Raw genomic sequence first — 23,112 nt, forward strand, 5'->3', positions numbered from 1 at the left:
TTCCATTCTTACTCTCCCCCAGAATATCTGGTGAATGTATAGTTAGTCTTTTTTTTTAATACTTTGCAACATTAGTTGGAAAAGTACTTTGTTAAGTTCCAACTGTATTGGGAAGGCACTGCCCATGTTATTTCAGCCTCAGCATCTTTCTTGAGTCTCTGAAGCCTGGAAGAGGTAATTGAATATGTCTCCCCGCTCAGATTTCTAAAAGAATGCAACATGACAGAGAAATTGTGGTTAAGGTCAGGAAACTAGAAATTACCTAGTTTTGGGAAATCTCAGATTATTTTGATTAGCCTTTTTTTCTGATAAGGCAATAAGAGATTACAAAAGCAGGGAGAAGCAGCGAGAGATAAAGGAGGCAGAAGAGGGGCACATTGCTGTCTTCCAGGGCCCTCTCCACAAAGAGATGTACTTTAAGGCGGATGAGACGTGTGTTGATTGAGAGGCCCTGTAGGCTCCACGTTGCTGAGCTCTGCAGGTTTGCAGGAGAGTGGCCACCAAACAAAGGACCAGCTACTAGGCCACTGAACAAAGGACCAGCCAGGTGATTCTGGCTTCAAAATCATTTGAAGAATAGAGGTTGATTTCCACTTATGCCTTTCACATTGCCAAATACCTGGGCCCCAGCATTGGCCTTCAGTCAACTCGTGTTTTCTCTGACTGCACTGATCCACCTTGTTGTTTATTCAAGCCGTGTTATCTAGTAGTGTTGAGTCACCATTATATTTATTGCCTACAGCTACTTATTACAAAAAGCTTCTGAGTTCCTGCCCCAGGTACAGGGTTCTCTGCCTAGAGAAACTGAACTTTGTAAAGTACAAACCGCCTAAACAAAATAGTGACTCCCACATTGCTCAGCACGTTGACCGACATTTTTGGATTTTCGTGAATCCCTCTCCCTTCGTTTTCCTTTCTCTTTCTTTCTCTTCTTTCTTTCTTTCCTTTCTTAGAATGTATAGAGAATGTTTTGGTAACCTTTGATCATTTGCCTTATGCAAGAGTGGTGGCAAACCAGCATTTAAAATGTTAATATGACTTTAATTCTTGTTATTGGCATTAATTATTTAAATTAAAAGTTCAGTGTACAGTTGTTATACAGTCTGTATTGATTGGTTCACTTATATTCTGAGTTATTTTAATATTTGCTTGATTGCAGGGAATCTTCACCGAACCAGCAGTGTTCCTGAGTATGTATACAACCTACACATGGTTGAAAATGATTTTGCCGGAGGGCGTTCCCCTGTTACTAGAAACTATGACATGGTCAAGGTAGGATATCAAAGAAGGCTCCCCGAGTTATCAGATTACACGAAAACATCTCCAGACTTCCTCAGATTGTTTTCTAATGTTTACATCTCCCAAGTATCAGAATTGCCTAAGTAAACTTTGAGCAAATTGATTTTGTAAGGACACCATGGAAAACTGGGGACTTTAAACATAGTCCCCAGTGCCACATCCTAGGAAAAATAAATGTGACTGGAGTCAATCTAGTCTTGTTTGAAAAGTGACTATCCAGAAAGAGGCCAACTACTCATCTTTAGAGAATCGGACACCTTGGGTTAATAGTCTTCAACAAAGAGGAATTCATGCCTCACATAAGCTTTCTTTCCCTCCTGTGCAGGCTGGCACCACTGCCACTTACGGAAGTCGCTGGGGGAGAGGAAAGGCACAGTACAGTTCACAGAAGTCAGTGGAAGAAAGATCCTTGAGGCAGCCTCTGAGGAGACTTGAGATTTCTCCAGACAGCAGCCCCGAGAGGGCTCTTCACTTTCTCAGCGATTACCAGTACAGCCAGAGGAGCCAGGCCGGGCACGCCCTGCGGCACCAGGATAGCAGGCGGGCCACCCTCCTCATGCCCCCGAGATACGCTCGCTCGGAAATCGTGGGGTTCAGCCACGGCAATGCAGCGAGCAGACAGCGCCACTATGACACTTATCACAGACAGTACCAGTATGGATCTGTCAGTGACACCGTTTTTGACAGCGTCCCTGCCAACCCAGCGGTGCTCACATACCCCAGGCCGGGGACCAGTCACAGCATGGGCAACCTCTTGGAGAAAGAGAACTACCTGATATCAGAGCCTGCCTCAGGGCAGGTCAGGCCACTGATGCCCCTGCAGCCGGCCGCTCAGAACAGGGCGGCCAGGTCCTCCTGGCACCAGAGCTCCTTCCACAGCACCCGCACGCTCAGGGAGGCCGGGCCCAGTGTCGCTGTGGATTCCAGCGGGAGGAGAGCGTACATGACCGTGGCCCAGGCGGCGGCAGGGGGAGGTGGGAATTTGCTTTCAGAGAGAGGCGTATTCACCGACTCCCAGCTCGGGTGAGTCCCCCTTCTGAGTCTGCACCTCAGCCACTGCCAGCACATTCTGTTCCCACAGCCCTGTCACCAGAAGCTGGCACTTCTGGGGCTGGAGAGAAAGGCTTCCAGAGATAAGTGATTAAAATAATGACTTTGTAGGCAGCTGCCTAATTGACAGATCGGCCTGTTGACCTCAGGGACAGAGGCCAAGCTACCTGCTCACGTGACAGCTTTGTGTGGAAATGTGACATTTAGTCCATCTGTTCCAGATTAGATGCCTCAGGGATCCCTCTGCCGTATGAAAATTGGCTCTGAATGGGCGCAAACCCCAGCGTAGACCAAGAAATGGATAGCTGCATGTGCATTTGCTTAGTCATTCCTTGAAATAAAGAAAGGAAAAGGTAAAGATGCTTGGTGGTGGTGCTAGGCGCGGACCTCAGATGCTGTTCTGATACTACTATGGCAAAAAGACAGTGAGAACTGTGGAAAAGCAGCTGATTTTAGACGTCCCTTTCCTTTCTTTGATTCTTGGTACCTTTACTCTTTGATTTCTAGCATCAGTGATTTGGAGGGTATTTTTTTTAGCAATATTGAATAATAAAATTAATTTTTTTCTTTTTTTTATTAAGAGTCTCACTTTGTCATCCTCTGTAGAGTGCTGTTACATCATAGCTCACAGCAACCTCAAACTCTTGGGCTCAAGTGATTCTCTTGCCTCAGCCTCCCTAGTAGCTGGGACTACAGGTGCCCGCCACAGCACCCAACTATTTTGTTGTTTTTGTTGTTGTTTAGCAGGCCTGGGTTGGGCTCGAACCCACCAGTCCCAGTGCACGTGATCAATACCCATAACCACTGAGCTATGGGTACCCCCATAATAAAAAATTTTAAAGCCTTTCCTGTTGACAGCTTGATTCAATTAGTTTGTGGCACTTAACCCTTCCTCAGGTTTAATACTAGAACACAAAGTTTGTACACTGAGACGTTTACTAAGGAGAAAGGTTGAGGAATGGATGAATGATTAAATCAGTAACTCTTGAAATAATGAACTAGTATCTTAGGGTAAAACACTGGCTATGTCATTGTTATTTGATTGCTAACATTGCTTGATGGTAGTTATTACCTCTAATCACCCTTTAGATGAAATTCTGTAGCATCCCCATTGGACTAAGCAGGCACTGGTGATAAAGTACTTCTCAAGATGTTAGGGCTAATCTAATCTGGAAGCAGAAAATATTTTTTTTTTTTGTAGAGACAGGGTCTCACTTTATGGCCCTCGGTAGAGTGCCGTGGCCTCACACAGCTCACAGCAACCTCCAACTCCTGGGCTTAAGCGATTCTCTTGCCTCAGCCTCCCAAGTAGCTGGGACTACAGGCGCCCGCCACAATGCCCGGCTAAGGAAATATTTTTTTTTATGAAGTGAAATTCAGCGTGAGACTTCTAATATTTCTTGTAGTAAATCTTTGGCAATATGACCATACTTACAAAAACAAAAAAAAAATTATCAGGTAATTATTTATAGAGGAAAAGGTAATAAGGGCTTTTAAATGGATAATTTAAAATTTATGGACTGTCTACTATAGTCCAGGATTTGTGATAGGCACAGTTTTAGCAAAATGATTTTAAAAGTAATGAAACTTTTTTTTTTTTTTGAGACAGAGTCTGGCTCTATCAGCCTGGCTAGAGTGCAGTGGCATCAGCCGAGCTCACTGTAATTTCAGTCCCTTGGGCTCAGGTGATCCTCCTACCTCTGCCTCCTGAGTAGCTGGGACTATAAGCACCTGGCACCACACCATCTAATTTTTCTATTTTTAGTAGAGACAGGATTTCACACTTGCTTCGGCTGGTCTTGAACTCCTGACTTCAAGCAATCCTCCAACCTCAGCCTCTCAAAATGCTAATATTATAAGCGTGATCCACCCCCAAGTTTCTTTTTTTTTTTTTTTTTACTTTTTTTTTTTTTTTTGTAGAGACAGAGTCTCACTGTACCACCCTCGGGTAGAGTGCCGTGGTGTCACACGGCTCACAGCAACCTCTAACTCTTGGGCTTACACGATTCTCTTGCCTCTGCCTCCCAAGCAGCTGGGACTACAGGCGCCCGCCACAACGCCCGGCTATTTTTTGTTGCAGTTTGGCCGGGGCTGGGTTTGAACCCCACCCTCGGCATATGGGGCCAGCGCCTTACTCACTGAGCCACAGGCCCAGCCACCCCCAAGTTTCTTAAACCACCCTGTCACTTCCCAGTCTCAGCCCACTGCAGTATGGCTCAGTCCCTCCTTTTCACTGAGACAGCCTTCTGACAAATGTAGCAATGACTGCTTATTGCTCTGTCATAGACAGACCTACAGTCCTCATGTTACCCAGCCTACAGGCGACTCAAAGTCTCTCTTCCTTTGGTTCTCAGGGCACCAGCCTCTTCAGCCATTTATTTCTTCCTAGCCTCAGTGCTCCCTTTCTGCACACCCTACAGAGGCATCTGCAGTAGCCCTCCTCTTCTAAGTCTCGGTGCTCTTCCGGAGGGCCCCAGGCCCCTTGCTTGTATCCCCATGATCCCCAAAATCTGTCTTCATTTTTGTCCTCTGTGCTGAATTCTGGGCCTGTCTATCTAACAACCTCCTGGGCATCCCAAATTCAGTAAATCCTAAACCAAATCCATCAGCTCCTCCATAGCCTCGACTCCTACCCACCTCCTCCTGCTGTGGTCCTGCCGTTTACAACCGGGAAGCCATGCTTAGCCTCTTGCTCCGCAGTCACCTATCACCAGGCCTGATTTGCCCCTCCTTAACAGGTCTGCATTTTTTCATTTCCTTCCATTTCATTGCATGGGTCTATGCCTCTGGCCTTGCTGGTTCAGAACAGTTCTCTAGGACTGTCCCAAGGCTCTTCCCAAGTCTGATTGTTCAGTGTTTATAACACTCCCGTAATTCCACTAAGTGTTGGTGCTTTTTAGCTGGACATGCAAGGCCCATCATGTTTTCACCTCTGTTCCTCACTCCAGTCTCTTCTCTTTCTACTCTCTTCCACCCTTCATCACCACCATCCCCAAACACACCTGTACACGTACACACTCAAACCACTTGAAACCTCTTCTACTTTCCTTAAATGCAAGATACTCCTCCACTCTCCGCCACCACTCTCTCCCCCACGGCTTTCCCGCCACTCCGGCCTGACCCCTCATTCTGGATTCAGCTCAGGTGCCACCACCTTCTGACCACTTCCTTCCCAACCAATCTAGCTGAGGGGCCCCGGATAGCAGCAGACATCTCCCTCAGAGTAATATACCGAAGTTACTCATTTACTTATCAGTTATGCCACTGGACTTTGAGCTTTTTGCAAATGCTTTAATTATCTTCATATTCTTAGCTCCCTAAAACGGAGGCAGAACTGTGATGGATGCTGTACCTGCCTATAAATGTGTGGCGAAGGAATGAGAGAAAGGAGAAGTGAAATATAAACTTTACTTTTGACTATCTGTTCATTTGTTTATTTTTTATTGAGACAGAATCTCACTTTGTGCCCCCCCCGTAGAGTGCAGTGGCATCACAGCTCACAGCAACCTCAAACTCTTGAGCTTAAGCGATTCTCTTGCCTCAGCCTCCCAAGTAGCTGTGCCTACAGGCGCCCACCACAACGCCCATCTATTTTTTGGTTGCAGTTGTTTAGTTGGCCTGGACCAGATTTGAACCCGCCACCCTCAGTATATGTGGCTGGCACCATAACCACTGTGCTATGGGCACCAAGCCTGGTGGAAACAGTTTTAAAAAATAAGTAAAAAATTCCAGGTGAATTTTTTCTTAAAAATACGATTTTTGTACCTATTGGGGCTTGGTGGTTCAGCAAATGAATACTAGTTTCTTCCTGTCTACTCAGCACTGGAGTAAGTACCATAAGAGACACAAATCGAGTGGAGTACTATGAAGGTTGAGGAGGGGAGGCGGGAAAAAGGAGATTGAACATGTGATCAAGGGCTAGGCTGTGTTCTGCCTTCTAGTGTGAGTAAGAGTTTGAAATTTTCAGAGGGGCTTTCCCTGGGGCAATGCTCTAACAATAAGAGCAGCGGAGGGACGGTTAGAAGTCCGCTTAGAGTGCACCTGCAGTAGAGTCGGGGTGTGGCTTAGAGCAGCACGGGGCAGAAAGCCGGTCATGTTTTCTTCCCTCCGATTCCTCTTAATCAGCAACTGCTTTTTTTTTTTTTTTTTTTTTTGTAGAGACAGAGTCTCACTTTATGGCCCTCGGTAGAGTGCCGTGGCGTCACACACTTCACAGCAACCTCCAACTCCTGGGCTGAAACGATTCTCTTGCCTCAGCCTCCCGAGTAGCTGGGACTACAGGCGCCTGCCACAATGCCCGGCTATTTTTTTGTTGCAGTTTGGCCGGGCCTGGGCTTGAACCCGCCACCCTCAGTATATGGGGCCGGCGCCCTGCTCACTGAGCCACAGGCGCTGCCTGTTTTGTTTTGTTTCAAAATATTAAGAGGGTATAAATGCTTTTGTTGCACAGATAGCTTTTGTAATACTTAAGCCAGGGCTATTAGTGTGCCTGTTAGGGTAGATAGTGTTCATTGTGCCTGTTAGGGTAGGTTTCTACCCCTCCCATCTTATTCCTTCCCTCTTCTTGATTTCCAATGACTTTTACTCTCTCTGTACCAGTGTGTGCCCATTCGTGAGCTCCCAATTATTAGAGAGTATATGCAGTGTTGTTTTTTCATTCTTGAGATGCTTCACTTAGGCTAAGGGTCTCCAGTTCAACCCAATTGCTGCAGAAGACATTAATTCATTTCTTTTTGTGGCTGGGCAGCACGCTATGGTAGCCATGCACCACATTTTGTTAAGCCACTGGTGATTTGATAGACATTTAGGTCAGCAACTGCTTTAGTTCTGAATACTTCAAGTCTCTTTCAGCCATTCCTTTTCTCCCATTTCCATTTTTAACAGCCCAGTTCAAGGCTTTATTTGCCTCAGTTAAAACTGGTGGTGCCCTCCACCCTGTTTTCAGAGACACATACTCCCAGCAGAGTCATCTTTCCAAAGGAGCACTTGCCTCATACTTTAAAATCATCTTAAGTTAAGGAATTTGCCCCTGCGGGGCATCTGACACTTGCAGGAGCTGTCTGTTTATTACTAGTATCTGCTTGGCCTTCAGAGGTGTAGCCACATTCCTGCCTCAAGGGAACCTGCCGGGGGGCAGGGCTGTGTTGTTAGTAGCAGGAATGCAGGTTACCAGGGCATTTATACACACACAAAAAGGTACTGTTTTTCCCCCTTTGTAATGTCTTACATTCTGGCCAGTGGTGTTTTTACCCTGCTTCCTCCTACATTTTTTTTTCATTTGTAAGGGTATCATTTGAAGATATTAACTAAAGTTGAAAAGATTGGTTCTGAAAAGTATGTTCAGAGGACAGTGAGGGCAGGGGTCAAATGTTCTCCCTTACTGCCTTATGCCCAAGCCCCATCTCCCAGGCCACATTCAGGCTTCACGAAGTGTTTTATAAAGTGAGTGGGAAAGGAAGCGGGAAGGAAAGAAGGGGGGTGGGACAGAAGAGGAAAAAAGGGGCTGGAGGAGAGGAACACTGCAGAAGAGAGCAGGAAAGGAGTAGCGCTAGCTGGGAACAGGGCACAGAGAACATTTTTACAGAAGTCACGTTTGAATTGAGTCTTGAAGAATGGAGAAGCGTTAGGTAGAATAATAAACTGCCCAGGAAGATCCAAGAAAATGGCTTGTGAAGAAGGGGCAGTGTTTAGGAAGAATTAAAAGTGCATGTGATTGGAGGGTAAGGCAGATGATCTGGGAAAGGAAGGAGATGGGGTTGCGGATGGTGGGAAGTGGGGCCAGGCTGGGATCAGGGTATATCCTGCATTATGGAGTTGGATGTTATGGACAGTAACAAAACAAAATTTATTCCCTGGCATCTGTAGCAAACCTTGTTGAAGAAGGTCTTCTTTTAGTTTAGGAATTGTTTTTGATGATAATGTGAAGTCGTTTTGGACACGGAGCTTCTTCATGAATCATTCAGGAAAACAAAGGATTAGAGTAATGGAATTACTCGTGGGTGTTAAAGATGAGAAATTCAAACTTTCCTGACTCATTTATGGCTTATGAGACAGATTAATAGCTGAATTATTTTTTTTAAAAGAGCTACATTAAACAGAAGGCTATTCTTATGTTACAAATGATCTCTCATCAGTTAAACAGCTATAGTGATGGTTAGTAGAGACTTAAAATTACCACTGAGCTTGAGACTAGGAGAGTTTTGATTCTCCATAAAGGCATCAGAGTCCACGCATGTAAAGTATTTCTGTCTCTTTTAAAAGATATGTTTATGTTAAATAAAAATGACTTAAATTCCAGTTTTAATGGTTAATAGCCTGCATTTTTTTTTACCAATTAAAATCGACTCCTGAGGCACAAGGTTGTAAAATGTGAGATCATTATATACTTCACAGTACAGATGCCAGAAGGTTCTGCTTCCTTTTTAATACCCTTACTACTCCTGAGCTAGCACTTCTGTGTTTGAACAGTGTTTCAGAGGAGGTGGGTATTAGTTTTTAGTCATGAAGTCCATTAGTCCTTATCCCCTTCTTTGCACCACACCTACCCAGACACAAACACACCCTTCACAACAGTCCTCACACTCAGATCTGTACACGTATGCACATATTAGTGGGTTTGCCTGATAGGAAAGAAAAGTTACTCACTGTGCCTACTAGCAAATATAAGAAGACACCCTTCCAGGAGGCCTTCAGTGTCTCTATTACCTGAAATGAATGAATCAAACGTAACCCTCTCTGAAGCCAAAGATGATTTTTTAGCTGTGATCTTAAGATGTTGCCATCCTGAATTAGGCTGCTCTGAGGCAAGGCCCACAGAAGCAGTAATGTGCTGGCACCCACCTCGATGAAAAACCACCTACCTTAGGCACATATTCTCCAGGCAGAAAGAGGAGGGGAGGGATAAGAACCAATTCTATGAGGCAGTTAGGGGCTATCCTTTTTTATAAATAGCAATTTTATTTGTCCTTTATAAATTATCCTGTGTCAAACTACATCAGACGTCATCATCACTTGCAGTTAGGAAAGGACAAAAGCCTGCAGCCAGGAGAGACAAACCCAAGGTCGTTACAGTGGCAGAGCAAATGGTAACAGGATGTGTATAAATGTGTTTTCTTTAAGAAAAAGCATATTTTAACAGGCTAAGGTGTCTCATGCTTATAATACTAGCACTATGGGAGGCCAAGACAGGTGAATTGCTTGAGCTCAAGAATCTGAGACCAGCCTATGCAAGAGCAAGACCCCCTCCCTACTAAAAGAAGAAAAACTACCCAGGTGTTGTGGCGGGTGCCTATAATCCCAGCTACTCAGGGAGCTGAAGTGTGCGGATCATTTGAGCCCAGGAGTTTGAGGCTGCCGGGAGTGCTCTGATGATGCCCTCTACCTAGGGCGACAGACTAGACTATCTCAAAAAAAGAAAAGAAAAAGCATATTCTGTAATTGAATTTAATTATTATATTTCTAATACATTTTATTACACCAACATGACTTATTTTAACAAAACAAAACTCAGTTTTCCTGGCTCCCACTACTTCCATACTATTACATGTACACGTATTAAATAAGAACATTTTAGAATGCTTACATTTTTAACTCATTTTCAGGTGAAATAACAGATTCTGAACAGTTTTGAGAAAACTTATGACTTTGAGAAGAGATGTTTCTTCTATAGATGTGATATTATCAGGATAGAAATTTTCAATTTCTGTGAACAAATTTCTTTTATTGCAGTTTTTTTTGTTTTTTTTTTTTTGTTTTTTTTTTTTGTAGAGGCAGAGTTTCACTTTATTGCCCTTGGTAGAGTGCCGTGGCGTCACACAGCTCACAGTAACCTCCAACTCCTGGGCTTAAGCGATTCTCCTGCCTCAGCCTCCCGTGTAGCTGGGACCACAGGCGCCCGCCACAACGCCCAGCTATTTTTTGGTTGCAGTTTGGCCGGGGCTGGGTTTGAACCTGCCACCCTCGGTATATGGGGCCGGCGCCCTGCTCACTGAGCCACAGGTGCCGCCCGTATTGCAGTTTTTTTTTTTTAATTTTTTTTGGCCGGGGTAGGTTTGAACCCCCCACCTCCAGTATATGGGGTCTGCGCCCTACTCCTTGAGCCACAGGTGCTGCCCACAGCAAATTTCTTTTAAATTACATCTAAAAAATCTTATCGTGACTTTAAAGTCACTTTTTAAGATATAATTATCATATTATAAACATTTACCTTTTTAAAAAATTCACTTCCTGGGTGAGGGGCACAACTACAACTTGGACTTTACCTAACAAATGGAAACAATGTAACCTAATCGTCTATATCCTCATATTAATCTGAAATTTTAAAAAAGTTCGATTTCCTTGTTTGGTATGTGTTATGATTCTGTTTTATTCAGTGACATCATCAGAGCTGCAATCTTTCTGCCACTGTCTTTCTATCTATACTTCTTTTCCATTTTTTTTTTTTTTGGAGACAGAGTCTCAGTTTGTCACCCTCGGTAGGGTGCTGGGGTATCATAGCAACCTCAAACTCCTGGGCTTGAGCGATTCTTCTTCCCCAGTCTCTCTAATACAGCTGTCTGGCAATATAATCGCTATTTATTTATTTAGTTATTTATTTGAGACACAGTCTCACTCTGTCGCCCTGGATAGAGTGTCATGGCTTCATAGTTCACAGCAACCTCAAACTCCTGGGCTCAAGCGATCCTCTTGCCTCAGCCTCCCACGTAGCTGGGACTGCAGGCCATCAGCCCACGTCGGCCTCCCAGAGTGCTAGGATTACGGCAATGAGGCCGGCCCTGTCTTCCTATACTTTGTGATCACAGGGCTGCTCTTTCTTTTGGCTGAAGACAAGCCAAAGCTCAGGTGTTCTGGGTGCTTCCCAGTGTTCATTGAGTCATCTCTGGAGGATGGAGTTGGTGGGCGGGAGGGAGCAGGTTTGGAATCTTGCTGAATCTGTAACTGTTTGTCCAGGAATGCAGACACAGAGATGACGCTGGAGCGAGCTGTGAATATGCTTGATGTGGACCACACACAGCTGTCCAGGGTTTCTGCTGCCGCGACTTTCATACAGCATGAGTGCTTCCAGAAATCGGAAGCTCGGAAGAGGGTGAGTGTCATCTTACCTCCAGTGTAAAGCCTAGGATGCTTTCGTCTTTATTTATTGTGGTCACCCTGCATAGCGAAACTAGTAATTTAAATAATAGTCTTCATTGACTTTTTTCATTTAAAAGGAAATGTACATTCATCACTAAAAATATTTCCTGCAATTCAGAAATTTAGAAAGTAAGTCATTACACACACCTCTCCACCTTTGTTGCCTGTCCCCCCAACTCTCCACATAAAACCATCCCTAGAGGCAGTTGTTGTTACCAGAGTGTATACAGATTCTTGTGAGAGAGAGAGTTTTAGGCTCTTGGTTTCTGTATTTTAAAAAAACATATTAAATATAAGCAATGTTTTGCAGATTTTTTTCATTAATCTATTTCATTAATAGGTAGTAACAGTTGTTCAGTGAATAGTTTTGTACATATCTCTCTTGACACTTCCTCAAGTGTTCCTCTAGGAGGATCCCTAGAGATGGAATCATTAGGTTATTTTATATTTGTTTTAAAAAGTGATACATTTCTTGTGTGTATAGAAGAATCATAGTTCTGAAAGGTGTTGAGTGAAAAGTAGGTCTCCCCCACTCCACACTCTACCCTATACCTTCCCTTCCCCTCCACCTCAATTTTGGGATAACTTTCTGCATATAGAAATAATTGTTGGAAGAGTTCATTGAATATCCTTGTTTATTTATTTTGAGACAGAGTCTCAAGCTGTCGCCCTGGGTAGAGTGTCATGGCGTCACAGCTCACAGCAACCTCAAACTCTTGGGCTTAAGCAATTCTCTTGCCTCAGCCTCCCAAGTAGCTGGAACTACAGGCACCCCTCACCACGCCCGGCTATTTTTTGGTTGTAGTTGTCATTGTTTTTAGCAGGCCCAGGCCTGGTTGGAACCTGCCAGCCCTGGTGTATGCGCCGAGCCTGAAGAATTTTTTAACATTTACTTTATTGCACAGTTGCCAATGATGAACTATTCTGGCTTTTGTGTGTCTGTTTTGTTCAATTTTTTAAGTGTTTCAAGAAGTAGGTAAATCAGCTGCTTATTACTATTGAGTCATTTTTAATCTTAATAAATAACTCCTGATAAGTCCTCCCCAAAATTGTTCAAATTTACCCCCTTCCCAACATTGCCCTTTTCCATGTACCCTTACTACCGCAAGACAGTGTTCTTTTATTTTTGTTAATCTGATAAGCAAAAAATAGCATCTCATTATATTAGAAATTTTCTTATACATATATTTTGAAATCAAGGCTATTAGTTGTTTAGTTTATTTAATCATTTACAGAGAAAAATCTTTTCAAAAATTATGTAAATACGTACACACATTTTTATAGAGTTCATCATTGTCGCTCACGCCCACACTATGCCCATTATGTATCATCTGATTTTAGTTTACGTTTCTTTAAAATAGAATGAGAACTTAATGGCACTAATTCATTGGTGCTTAACTCCTTCTAGATTTTTACATTTTCTCTAGTCTCTTATATTAATTTCATCGACAACTAATTATAGAGTGTTTTTAAGCTTTTTGCCTTTTTCTGGCTTTTCCGAAGAATTCAAATTAATATCCATTTACAGAGTAGGTAAATAAATTACACAATTTGTGCAGGTGACATAAATACACTGGGTAACCAACCTAAGTTACTGCTGGTCAACGTAACTTAATTAGTAAAAATATTAGTACCAAGGCCCACATAGTATAACCTACCAGCTTTAATGGTACTCTGGGAATCAGATAGGTTTCACTTAATCAGAGAGTAAAGAGAATGTGGTCAGTTAACCCTGCAGATCAGGTATGTAGAAGTCAACCAAAGAGCGTCTACTGATTTTTTTCACTTGCATTTATTTCTTCAATCAATCATGAGTTGAACACTTTTTGGTATATTTTTTGACTTTGTACAGTATTTCTTCAATTCATTATCTTGTTTAATTCATTGTGTATTTCTGCTACAAAGATGTATATCCCTTAATAAATTGTAGGACTTCTTTATTATGGATATTAATCCATTGTAACATATGACACAAAATAAATATGTTCTCCTTTATTTTTGTTGTTCTTTAACTTTACTTATGGTATTGTTCATTGTACATGGTTTTAAAATTCTTACAAAATCAAATTTGTCAATACTTTTTTCTTTTTTTGGTAGAGACAGAGTCTCACTTTATCACCCTCCGTAGAGTGCTATGGCATCACAGCTCACAGCAACCTCCAACTCCTGGACTTAAGCGATTCTCTTGCCTCAGCCTCCCAAGTAGCTGGGACTACAGGTGCCCGCCACAATGCCCATCTATTTTTTTGTTGCAGTTTGGCCAGGGCCGGTTTTGAACCTGCCACCCTCGGTATATAGGGTCGGCACCCTACCCACTGAGCCACAGGCACCTCCCATATTTGTCAACACTTTCGTTCATGGCATCTTCATGGGATGAACGAATCAGGACTTTTAAAGATATTCACTAATAAGAAGCCTTTTTTATACATATAGGTCAAATGTATTTAGCTAAAAAAGCATTCTTTATAAACAAATAAATGTTTAAATCTCATTTTTATTCCCAGTTTTTAAAAATTTAGCATTATTATGTGTGCTTCCATTTTGTAACATGGAATTACTTGAATTTTTCTTTTGTTACCTACCTGTTAACAGATGAAGAGGGTCCAGCAACCTGTCACTTTCAGCCAATATGCAGAGGTGGGGATTAGGTCCACTAGACATTGTCAGAAGGCCAGCAATTCTGGAGAACAGTGAGAGTAGCCTCTCCAAGACTGTTCTCTTCTTTCATTTCATTTTATTTTATTTTATGTTTCGAGACAGAGTCTCACTATGTTGCCCTCAGTAGAGTGCTGTGGCGTCACAGCTCACAGCAACCTCAAACTCTTGGGCTTAAGTGGTTCTCTTGTCTCAGCCTCCCAAGTAGCTGGGACTACAGGAGCCCACCACAGCGCCTGGCTATTTTTTTTTTTTTTTTTTTTTTGGTTGTAGTCGTTGTTTGGCAGGCCCAGGCTGGATTTGAACCCACCAGCTCCATGTATGTGGCTGGCCCCCTAGCCGCTGAGCTGCAGGCACCGAGCCTATTCTTTCGTTTCTAAAATCACAGTTTTATATATAAAGGCTCAAAGAAACACCACATTAAATATTATTTTAAATAATAATCAGCACAACTCAGTGACAACTTATTATAATATTTCCAATTCAAAAGTTAATTTCCTAAATCAATCTTCTTAAACTATTCAAGATGAGCATCTTTAGGGTGGGAGCTGAATTTACAAAACAGTAAGAATGAAAGACAGGAGGTGAAAAACAGCCAGACCAGCCGTATCATGTCCACCCTAACCTGACTGACCCCATAGATTTCCACCTCCTCTTAAATTGCTAGTTTGATTACATATATCCTTTTGCTTTAAGATTGAAGCCCAGGGAGGCGCCTGTGGCTCAGTGAGTAGGGCGCCGGCCCCATATGCCGAGGGTGGCGGGTTCAAACCCAGCCCCGGCCAAACTGCAACAAAAAAATAGCCGGGCGTTGTGGCGGGCGCCTGTAGTCCCAGCTGCTCGGGAGGCTGAGGCAAGAGAATCGCGTAAGCTCAAGAGTTAGAGGTTGCTGTGAGCTGTGTGATGCCACGGCACTCTACCTGAGGGCGGTATGTAAGACTCTGTCTCTACAAAAAAAAAAAAAAAAAAGATTGAAGCCCTGCTTGCCTGCCAAGTTAACTTTTTCTTTTTTTGTCATCCTTGGTAGACGGCTGTGGCGTCATAGCTCACAGCAACCTCTAATTCTTGGGCTCAAGCTATTCTCTTGCCTCAGGATCCCGAGTAGCTGGGACTACCGGTACCCGCCACAATGCCTGGCTATTTTTAGAGGCAGGGTCTCACTCTGGCTTAGGCTGGTCTTGAACCTGTGAGCTCAGGCAATCCACCCGCCTTAGCCTTCCAGAGTGCTGGGATTACAAGGGTGAGCCACTGTGCCTGGCCCCTAACTTAACTCTTATTCAGAGATAAAGTTAGAACAAAGAGTGGTTTGTTTGTTTTTTTTTTTTTTTTTTGTAGAGACAGTCTCACTTTATGGCCCTCAGTAGAGTGCCGTGGCATCACACAGCTCACAGCAACCTCCAACTCCTGGGCTTAAGCGATTCTCTTGCCTCAGCCTCCCGAGTAGCTGGGACTACAGGCGCCCGCCACAATGCCCGGCTATTTTTTGGTTGCAGTTTGGCCAGGGCCGGGTTTGAACCCGCCACCCTCGGTATATGGGGCCGGCGCCTTACCGACTGAGCCATATGCGCCGCCCACAAAGAGTGGTTTTAAGAATAATGAAACATGAAAACTATATTCAAAGCTAAAAGCAGATGTGCTTCATAGAGAATCTAATTATAATGTTGTAACCCAAGAACATTAACAAAATCCCACTCATATTAAGCACAGTGCAATAGTTTTTTAATTTATATATGAAAGGCAATTAAAATTCGTACATAAAGATCAAAATTTAAACCGTAAAAGTGGCAACTTTTCAGTTCTCATTTTATTTCATTAGAGCTCTTAGTGTTTGACACTGTCGATCCTTCCCTTTCTTTTTTTTTTTTTTTGTAGAGACAGAGTCTCACTTTATGGCCCTTGGTAGAGTGCCGTGGCCTCACACAGCTCACAGCAACCTCCAACTCCTGGGCGTAAGCGATTCTCTTGCCTCAGCCTCCCGAGCAGCTGGGACTACAGGCGCCCACCACAACACCCAGCTATTTTTTGGTTGCAGTTCGTCCGGGGCCGGGTTTGAACCCGCCACCCTCGGTATATGGGGCCGGCGCCTTACTGACTGAGCCACAGGTGCCGCCCGATCCTTCCCTTTCTTTAAGTACTTCTTTTTGTCCTCAGTCTCTTGGCTCTTTTTCTAGCCATAACCACTGTGCTAAGGGTGCCGAGCCCAGTATAAGGTCTGCAGATTACAATTTGTTCCGACTTGGTGGACAGGAGACACTTTTTCATTATTAATGAGCAATTAACAAATGAATGAATGCGGTCCCTCCAGCTCAAGGCAAAATGGCAAGGCATTCCCTTTATGAAATTGCCCAGGCCTAGGAAACTGAGGTCCCCTGTCCAGCCTTGAATGGGGGGAAGCCTGTTTCAACACTATCTACTAACTTGCGTCATCCACTCTCCTGGTTTTATTTGTGATTTAGATACTGATGACTCACAGTTTCCAGCCCACATCTCTCCCCTGGGTTCCAAACCACATGCCCATCAATTTCCTGGATGTCTCCACTTAATTCACCAATAGCTGTTTCCAAAACAAACACATTGTCTTCTTTTCTTTTCTACTCTCCAAACTTTCTTCTACGCTTGTTCTTCCTGCTGGGTTGGCAGACAGGGCACTGGTGGTTTGTGCAGAGTCTCAAGAGTCTTGCGGAATGGAGTTTGAATCCTAGCACCCTAATAATACAAGTGCCTTTGGGCAAGATATTTTGCCTCTCTAAGCCTCAGTATTTTTAACTATAAAGTGGAAACAATAGTCCTACTACAAAGAGTTCTTGTGACAATAAAATCAGATAATAGTACACCACTTTCCCCAAAGTAATAACTCAAAGCATTTTATTTCTTTTGTCCGTGAACAGAGTTCACCCAGGTAGTTAGTTTGATGCCAAAATTTGAACAGCCTTTGAACTTTCTTTTTTTCTTATCTCTCTACACCTAAAAGTATCTCAAAGTTACCCACATCTTTCCCTCTCTACTCAGTGCCGGTATCCTGGTCCTGTCACCATCGTCTGTTAATACAGCTATCTCCTCACTAATATCCTTGACTCCATTCTTATCCACTACTGATAGAATCTCCTCATGGCCCTTAGGGAGAATGTTTCTGTAAATGCACCTCTTGCCTACAAAACAAAAGACAAGTCCCTTAATTTAGTCTGTAAGACCATTCTTGTGTGTGTGTGTGTGTGTATGCAAGAAAAGGAAGGTTTATTGAGACAGAGAAAGATAGGTTTCCAGAGTAAGAGCAAGGTATAGGCTTATCGAGTAAGAGACATTCGCCACAGGCAGCGAACAGGTCCCTATCATTCAAAGAAAAGGCAAAGAGATACTGTGGACCCTTCTTAAAATGGTCTCATTTCTGTTTGCTTCCCATCTCATAGCCAAAGTAGTAACTGCCATAAATGTCTGTTTTTGTTTTTGTTGTTTTTGGCTGGGGCTGGGTTTGAACCCGCCACCTCCAACATAGGGGGCCAGCGCCTTACTCCTTTGAGCCATAGGCACTGCCCCGTAACTGCCATAAATGTCTTGCAGAATCTTGTAAAACTAATTCTAGCTGGGTGGGGTGGTACCCCTGTAATCCCAGCTACTTGGGAGGCTAAGGCAAGAGGATTGCTTGAGCCCAGGAGTTTGAATCCAGCTTGGGCACCGTAGCAAGACCCTGCCTCTAAAAATCTAAGTTTATAATAAGAAATATGAGAAATTAAGAAACAAAATGTGCCCATTATTCATAATCCCAGTATGTGGTATTGTTCTGTGATTTTTTTTTTTTTTAAGACAGGAGTTTCGCTCTGTTGTCCAGGTGGGAGTACCGTGATGCAGTCATAGTTCACTGCAGCCTTGAACTCTCAGGTTCCAGGGATCTTCCTGCCTCTGCCTGCGGTTTAGCTGGGACTATAGGTGCATGTCACTGTGCCCAGCTATCTTTTCTTCTCTTTTCTTTTTCGAGATGGGGTCTCACTTTGTTGACCAGTCTGGTCTTGAAGTCCTAGGCTCAACGCAGTCCTCTCCCCTCAGCCTCCCAGGCATTGTTCTCTAATTTTTAATGCATGTATTGACATATCTGCAATCAAACTGAATACACAAATTCGTAGGGATGTTTTTGTTTTGATTTTGGAAAACATGAACGTGAAGAAATAAAGGCTTGTTATTTAGAAACAGAAAACAGGAGATCCTATTCATGACTCATTCCTTTACCACTTCTCCCAGATCCCCTAACCTCTCTCCCTTTATGCTTGTGTTTATGAGTAGAAAGGCATAGATATTTTATTCCCTTTTTCCAATAACAACTCATAAGAGTTTTCTCATAATATTAACAAAATTTTGTAAATGTCAGCTTGATGACAACATGTTAATGGTGACAGTAGCAGCTATCATGTACTGGGTAACTCTGGGCGCCTGGCATGTAATTGCTAATTTTACATAATTCGTTTCCATCTGACGGATGAAGGAACTGTCCGACTAATAAAACGTCCTTTCAAACACTGCTCTGCCTCTTCCATGGATACCTCACCGTGTGAATATGTGATATTCGGGTGTAGTGCAGGTTAGATATTTATGGTTTCTTGTATTTTCCTATTATAAATGAGATAGTTACTGTTTTTATATGTTGGTCTGAGTCTGCATTTCAAATTGTTTCCTAAGAAAGCTTGCTAGAAGTGAATATTTTTAAAGTTTTGGCCCTTAGGGCCCACTTGCCTTCCTAAAAGGTTATGCCAATTTACAGGGAGTGATTAATTCTAATGGGAGAGAAAGGGAGTGACACTTCACAGAGGAGTGACATTTGAGCTGGATCACACAGGAGGAGGAGGATTGCCAGAGGGAAGCGGAGCAGGCAGAACCTTCCAGCCAGGGGAGGGAGGGAGAGCAAAGGCTCTGCCCCAGGAGCGGGCCTTCGCATCCACAGTCACTTCGTTCCCTGTGCTTATTCTGCAACCAGAAATACTCATCATTTACTTACTGTATCGTTAGCAGGGATGAGAATCAGAATAAAGCAAAGAGAAAGTCAGCATTCGAATATGTGATTCTGCCCTTTCATATATACCAAATCATCTCAAATGAAAGCTTTTTTGAAGTTCTGAGATATTTATATTAGTCTTTTATTATTATTATTATTATTATTATTATTTTCATTCCCCAACCTCAGCATAACCGAGAAACTTACCAAATCTCTCTGGTCCCAACCGTTTTCCTGAATTTTAAGGAACAAGAGCCATATTGATCCTAATATACTGATATATAGGATTCATCACTTACCATCTCCTGGGTAAATGCAAGGAGGGGTGTGTTCAACTTCTTACCCGTAACAGGATTTATAGCCATTTGCTTGATAAAATGGATAAAAGTAACGAAAGTCTATTTTTAAATTAAGGATAAGTGCCAAACAGTAGGGAGTCAAGTTATAGAGCAGGAGAACTGTGGCCACATTTCAGCTTTTATCTGTCATGGTGAGTCTGCAGTTCCCTCCTTCCAGGCTGGAGCGAGTGCTGAAAGCCAGAGGGGACAGGGTAAGGGAGCCAGGCAGAGCCAGGGAGGCGTCCTCAGGAAGGCGTCCTCCCACCACTTCACACCAATCCTATCATCCGGCTCGAAATACAATGTGGCCAGGGAGCCATTTCACACCAGATTTCAAAGGAGACAACTAACAAATTATAAATTAAGTTAATAAAATATTTCTAAAGCTGTCAAAGTCTGTTAGGATCCTCTTCTTGCATCTGAAGTGAATCCTGCTACTGTGAAGATAATGGTCTAGGCGGAATTCATGAAGTTTATAAAGAATGTAACCACCTTAAATGGTATGACCATGATATAAAAATTGAGGGAGTTGGGAAAACACATGAATGGCACGTGGTTTTAAAATAAATTATGGGGTGTCTTTTCTTGCTTTTAGAAGTGTCAAATAGGTTGAGTACTCCTTATCTAAAAAGCTTGGGACTGAAAGTGTTTTGAATTTCTGGATTTTTCAGATTTAGGATTTTTTTTTTTAGATTTTGGAGTATTTGCATTATACTGATTGAGCATCCTCAGTCTGAATATCTAAAATCTGAAATGTTCTCATGGAGGAGCCTTATGATAGCACTCAAACATTTTCAGATTTTGGGGCGGCGCCTGTGGCTCAGTGAGTAGGGCGCTGGCCCCATATACCGAGGGTGGCGGGTTCAAACCCAGCCCCAGCCAAACTGCAACAACAACAACAAAAAAAAATAGCCGGGCATTGTGGTGGGCGCCTGTAGTCCCAGCTACTCGGGAGGCTGAGGCAAGAGAATCACATAAGCCCACGAGCTGGAGGTTGCTGTGAGCCGTGTGACGCCACGGCACTCTACCGAGGGCGGTAAAGTGAGACTCTGTCTCTACAAAAAAAAAGAAAAAAATTTTCAATTTTGGAGCATTTCAGATTTTTGATTTTCAGATTAGAGATACTCAACCTATATGGGAATAGATGACCTGTTGAACCCCATTTAATTGCTGGCAAAGAAATCTCTATCATTGGAATTGTCATACAAATACAATGGCATCACAGCTCACAGCAACCTCAAACTCCTGGGCTTAAGCGATTCTCTTGTCTCAGCCTCCCAAGTAGCTGGGACTACAGGCTCCCGCCATGATGTCCGGCTATTTTGTTGTTGTAGTTGTCATTGTTGTTTGGCAGGCCCGAGCTAGATTCAAACCTGCCAGCTCTGGTATATGTGGCTGGCGCCCTAGCCGCTTGAGCTACAGGTGCCGAGTCTTTTTTTTTTTTCAGACGTAGTCTCATTGTGTTGCCCCCAGCTAGAGTGCTAGGGCGTCATAACTCACAGCAACCCCAAAGTGATCCTCCTGCTCAGCCTCCCAAGGATCTGGGATTATAGGCTCCTGCCATAACATGAAGCTAGGCTTTTTATTTTTAGTAGAGATAGGATCTTACTCTTGCTCAGGCAATCCACCCACCTCGGCCTCCCAGAATGCCAGGATTACAGGTGTGAGCCACAGAGCCCAGCAATTTCCCCTTTCAGTTATTTCACAGGTTTCAATCTTAACACCCCTGATCTAGTGTGTGCTCCTTGATGACAGCTCCTGCCTTGGGTTAGAGGCAACTTCTACACCATGAGTCTCCGTGGTGCCACACACTGCTGTTGACTGAGGAGGTTTACCATCAGCATAGTGAACTTCATCTGTTCATATTACATTGAATATCCTGATGCCACATCAAAATTCTTAACTGTCTGAAATATCCATGTACTTCTTCCCTAGGTTAATCAGCTTCATGGCATCCCCAAGCTCCTGCAGCTTCTAAAAGTTCAGAATGAAGATGTTCAGCGAGCCGTGTGTGGGGCCTTGAGAAATTTGGTCTTTGAAGACAATGACAACAAGCTGGAGGTGGCTGAACTGAACGGGGTACCTCGGCTGCTGCAGGTGCTGAAGCCAACCAGAGACTTGGAGACTAAAAAACAAATAACAGGTAGTGCTCACTGACCACCACAGAGGGTAACCCTGGGCACCCCAGCCAGGGGTATGTCATCTGCTCCTCTGAAGTTTCCTGGAACAAATAAATGACATGCTCATCATTATCCAAAAGCTGGCTAGACGGGAACATGGTTGTCTGCTGGCTTAGACCCCAGATTTGAGCCATGTTTGAATTCCTTTTTATGAAGGGGAAAATATTCTGAGGCCTTTACTTAATTTTTTTAACTAGAAACTCTATGAACCTTTGACCAAAGGTCTTTCAAACAACTTCCTGGCGAGACAAACAGCACGAAAATTCTACCTACATTCACTCACTGAGAGCCCCCTCTGTAGTTGGAGAAGGTGAGGTTTCAATTCCCTGCCAGGTGCCCACAGCAGTCTGGAGAAAACCAGCAAAGAACCACACCCCGGTTTTATTCGCTCGACCATCAGCTTGCTGGATCTATACTAAGAGAGCTTGCAGAGTGAAATAGTTTCCCAGCATAGAGGATCCATTTGATCAAATTAGTCAAAATATCAGGAACTGCTTTTCTTAATATTTTCCTCCCCTGGACTCCTCTCGGTACCACTTTCCTTGTTCACCTGTCCCTCAGTCCCCTCCCCCCAAAGAAAAGAAAAAGAAAAGAGAGGCTGGATATATATTTTTTTAGTTTTCTACTTCTTGTTTCTGGTCAAATTATCTTTGCTGCCTAATGAATTAGAAAGATGAAATAATCTGGCTGAATTAAAGCATACGATATTAGTAGTATGTCCTCAAAGCATGGAGAAAGGGGACTAGTTTCATTTAAATGAATAGCGCATAGTATTATAGTAGAGGAGAAATTAGTTATTGACGTTCCGGTATAAACCACGCTGTCTGCTTTGCCGTCAGCTCTCTGCTCATGTTCCCTGGACACGGTAAAGGGCACAGGAAGCATTACTATAGTAATCACGAGGAAACTTGTAACAAATATCGTCAATGTCTCAAGTGATAGACATGCATCTTTAAATTTAATTATCACCAAAAACCTTAGGTTTCTGGGTATTTTTAGGTCTGAAAGTAAAGGAAACCAAAGATCAGAGAATTTAGCACTTTTCAATATTGCATGTAAAAGGTTTTTCTGTTGTTTTTGTTTTTTTGTTTGTTTTTGATGTTTTGAGACAGAGTCTCACTTGGTTGTCCTGGGTAGAATGCTGTGACATCATAGTTTACAGCAACCTCAAAGTCTTTGGGCTCAAGCCATCCTCTTGCCTCAGTTTTTCAGTTTTGGTAGACATGGGGTCTCATTCTTGCTCCGGCTGGTCTCGAACTTGTGAGCTCAAGCAATCCACCTGCTTCCGCCTCCCAGAGTACTGGGATTACAGGTGTGAGCCACCACGCCTCATATAAAAGTTTTTTTTTTTAATTCATGATATTAGTCGACAGTGTTCTGATAAATACTTTTTAAAATATTGTTTTGAATTGAATATATTTTACTTTTCTTTCTTCCTCACTTTATTATATAGTAGTTTCCATTTTTCTATAAAAAT

The 23,112-nt window shown here is 43.1% G+C and overlaps 1 protein-coding gene across 2 annotated transcripts in view; it reads left to right on the top strand.

Annotated features, from left to right (window-relative positions):
* Positions 1–23,112, top strand: part of PKP2 (plakophilin 2) — a 118,075-nt gene that overhangs the window by 18,498 nt on the left and 76,465 nt on the right. For both annotated transcript variants that reach the window (XR_008373380.1, XM_053556933.1), the window contains exons 2-5: positions 1,160–1,272; positions 1,625–2,322; positions 11,299–11,434; positions 21,391–21,598. Coding sequence is in view for 1 of the 2 variants with exons in the window: in XM_053556933.1 (XP_053412908.1) it covers positions 1,160–1,272; positions 1,625–2,322; positions 11,299–11,434; positions 21,391–21,598 (1,155 nt within the window). In the remaining variant the exon portion in view is untranslated. The remainder of the gene's footprint in view (positions 1–1,159; positions 1,273–1,624; positions 2,323–11,298; positions 11,435–21,390; positions 21,599–23,112) is intronic.

The sequence above is a fragment of the Nycticebus coucang genome, chromosome 12 (assembly GCF_027406575.1).
Source record: "Nycticebus coucang isolate mNycCou1 chromosome 12, mNycCou1.pri, whole genome shotgun sequence".
Lineage (NCBI taxonomy): Eukaryota > Metazoa > Chordata > Mammalia > Primates > Lorisidae > Nycticebus > Nycticebus coucang.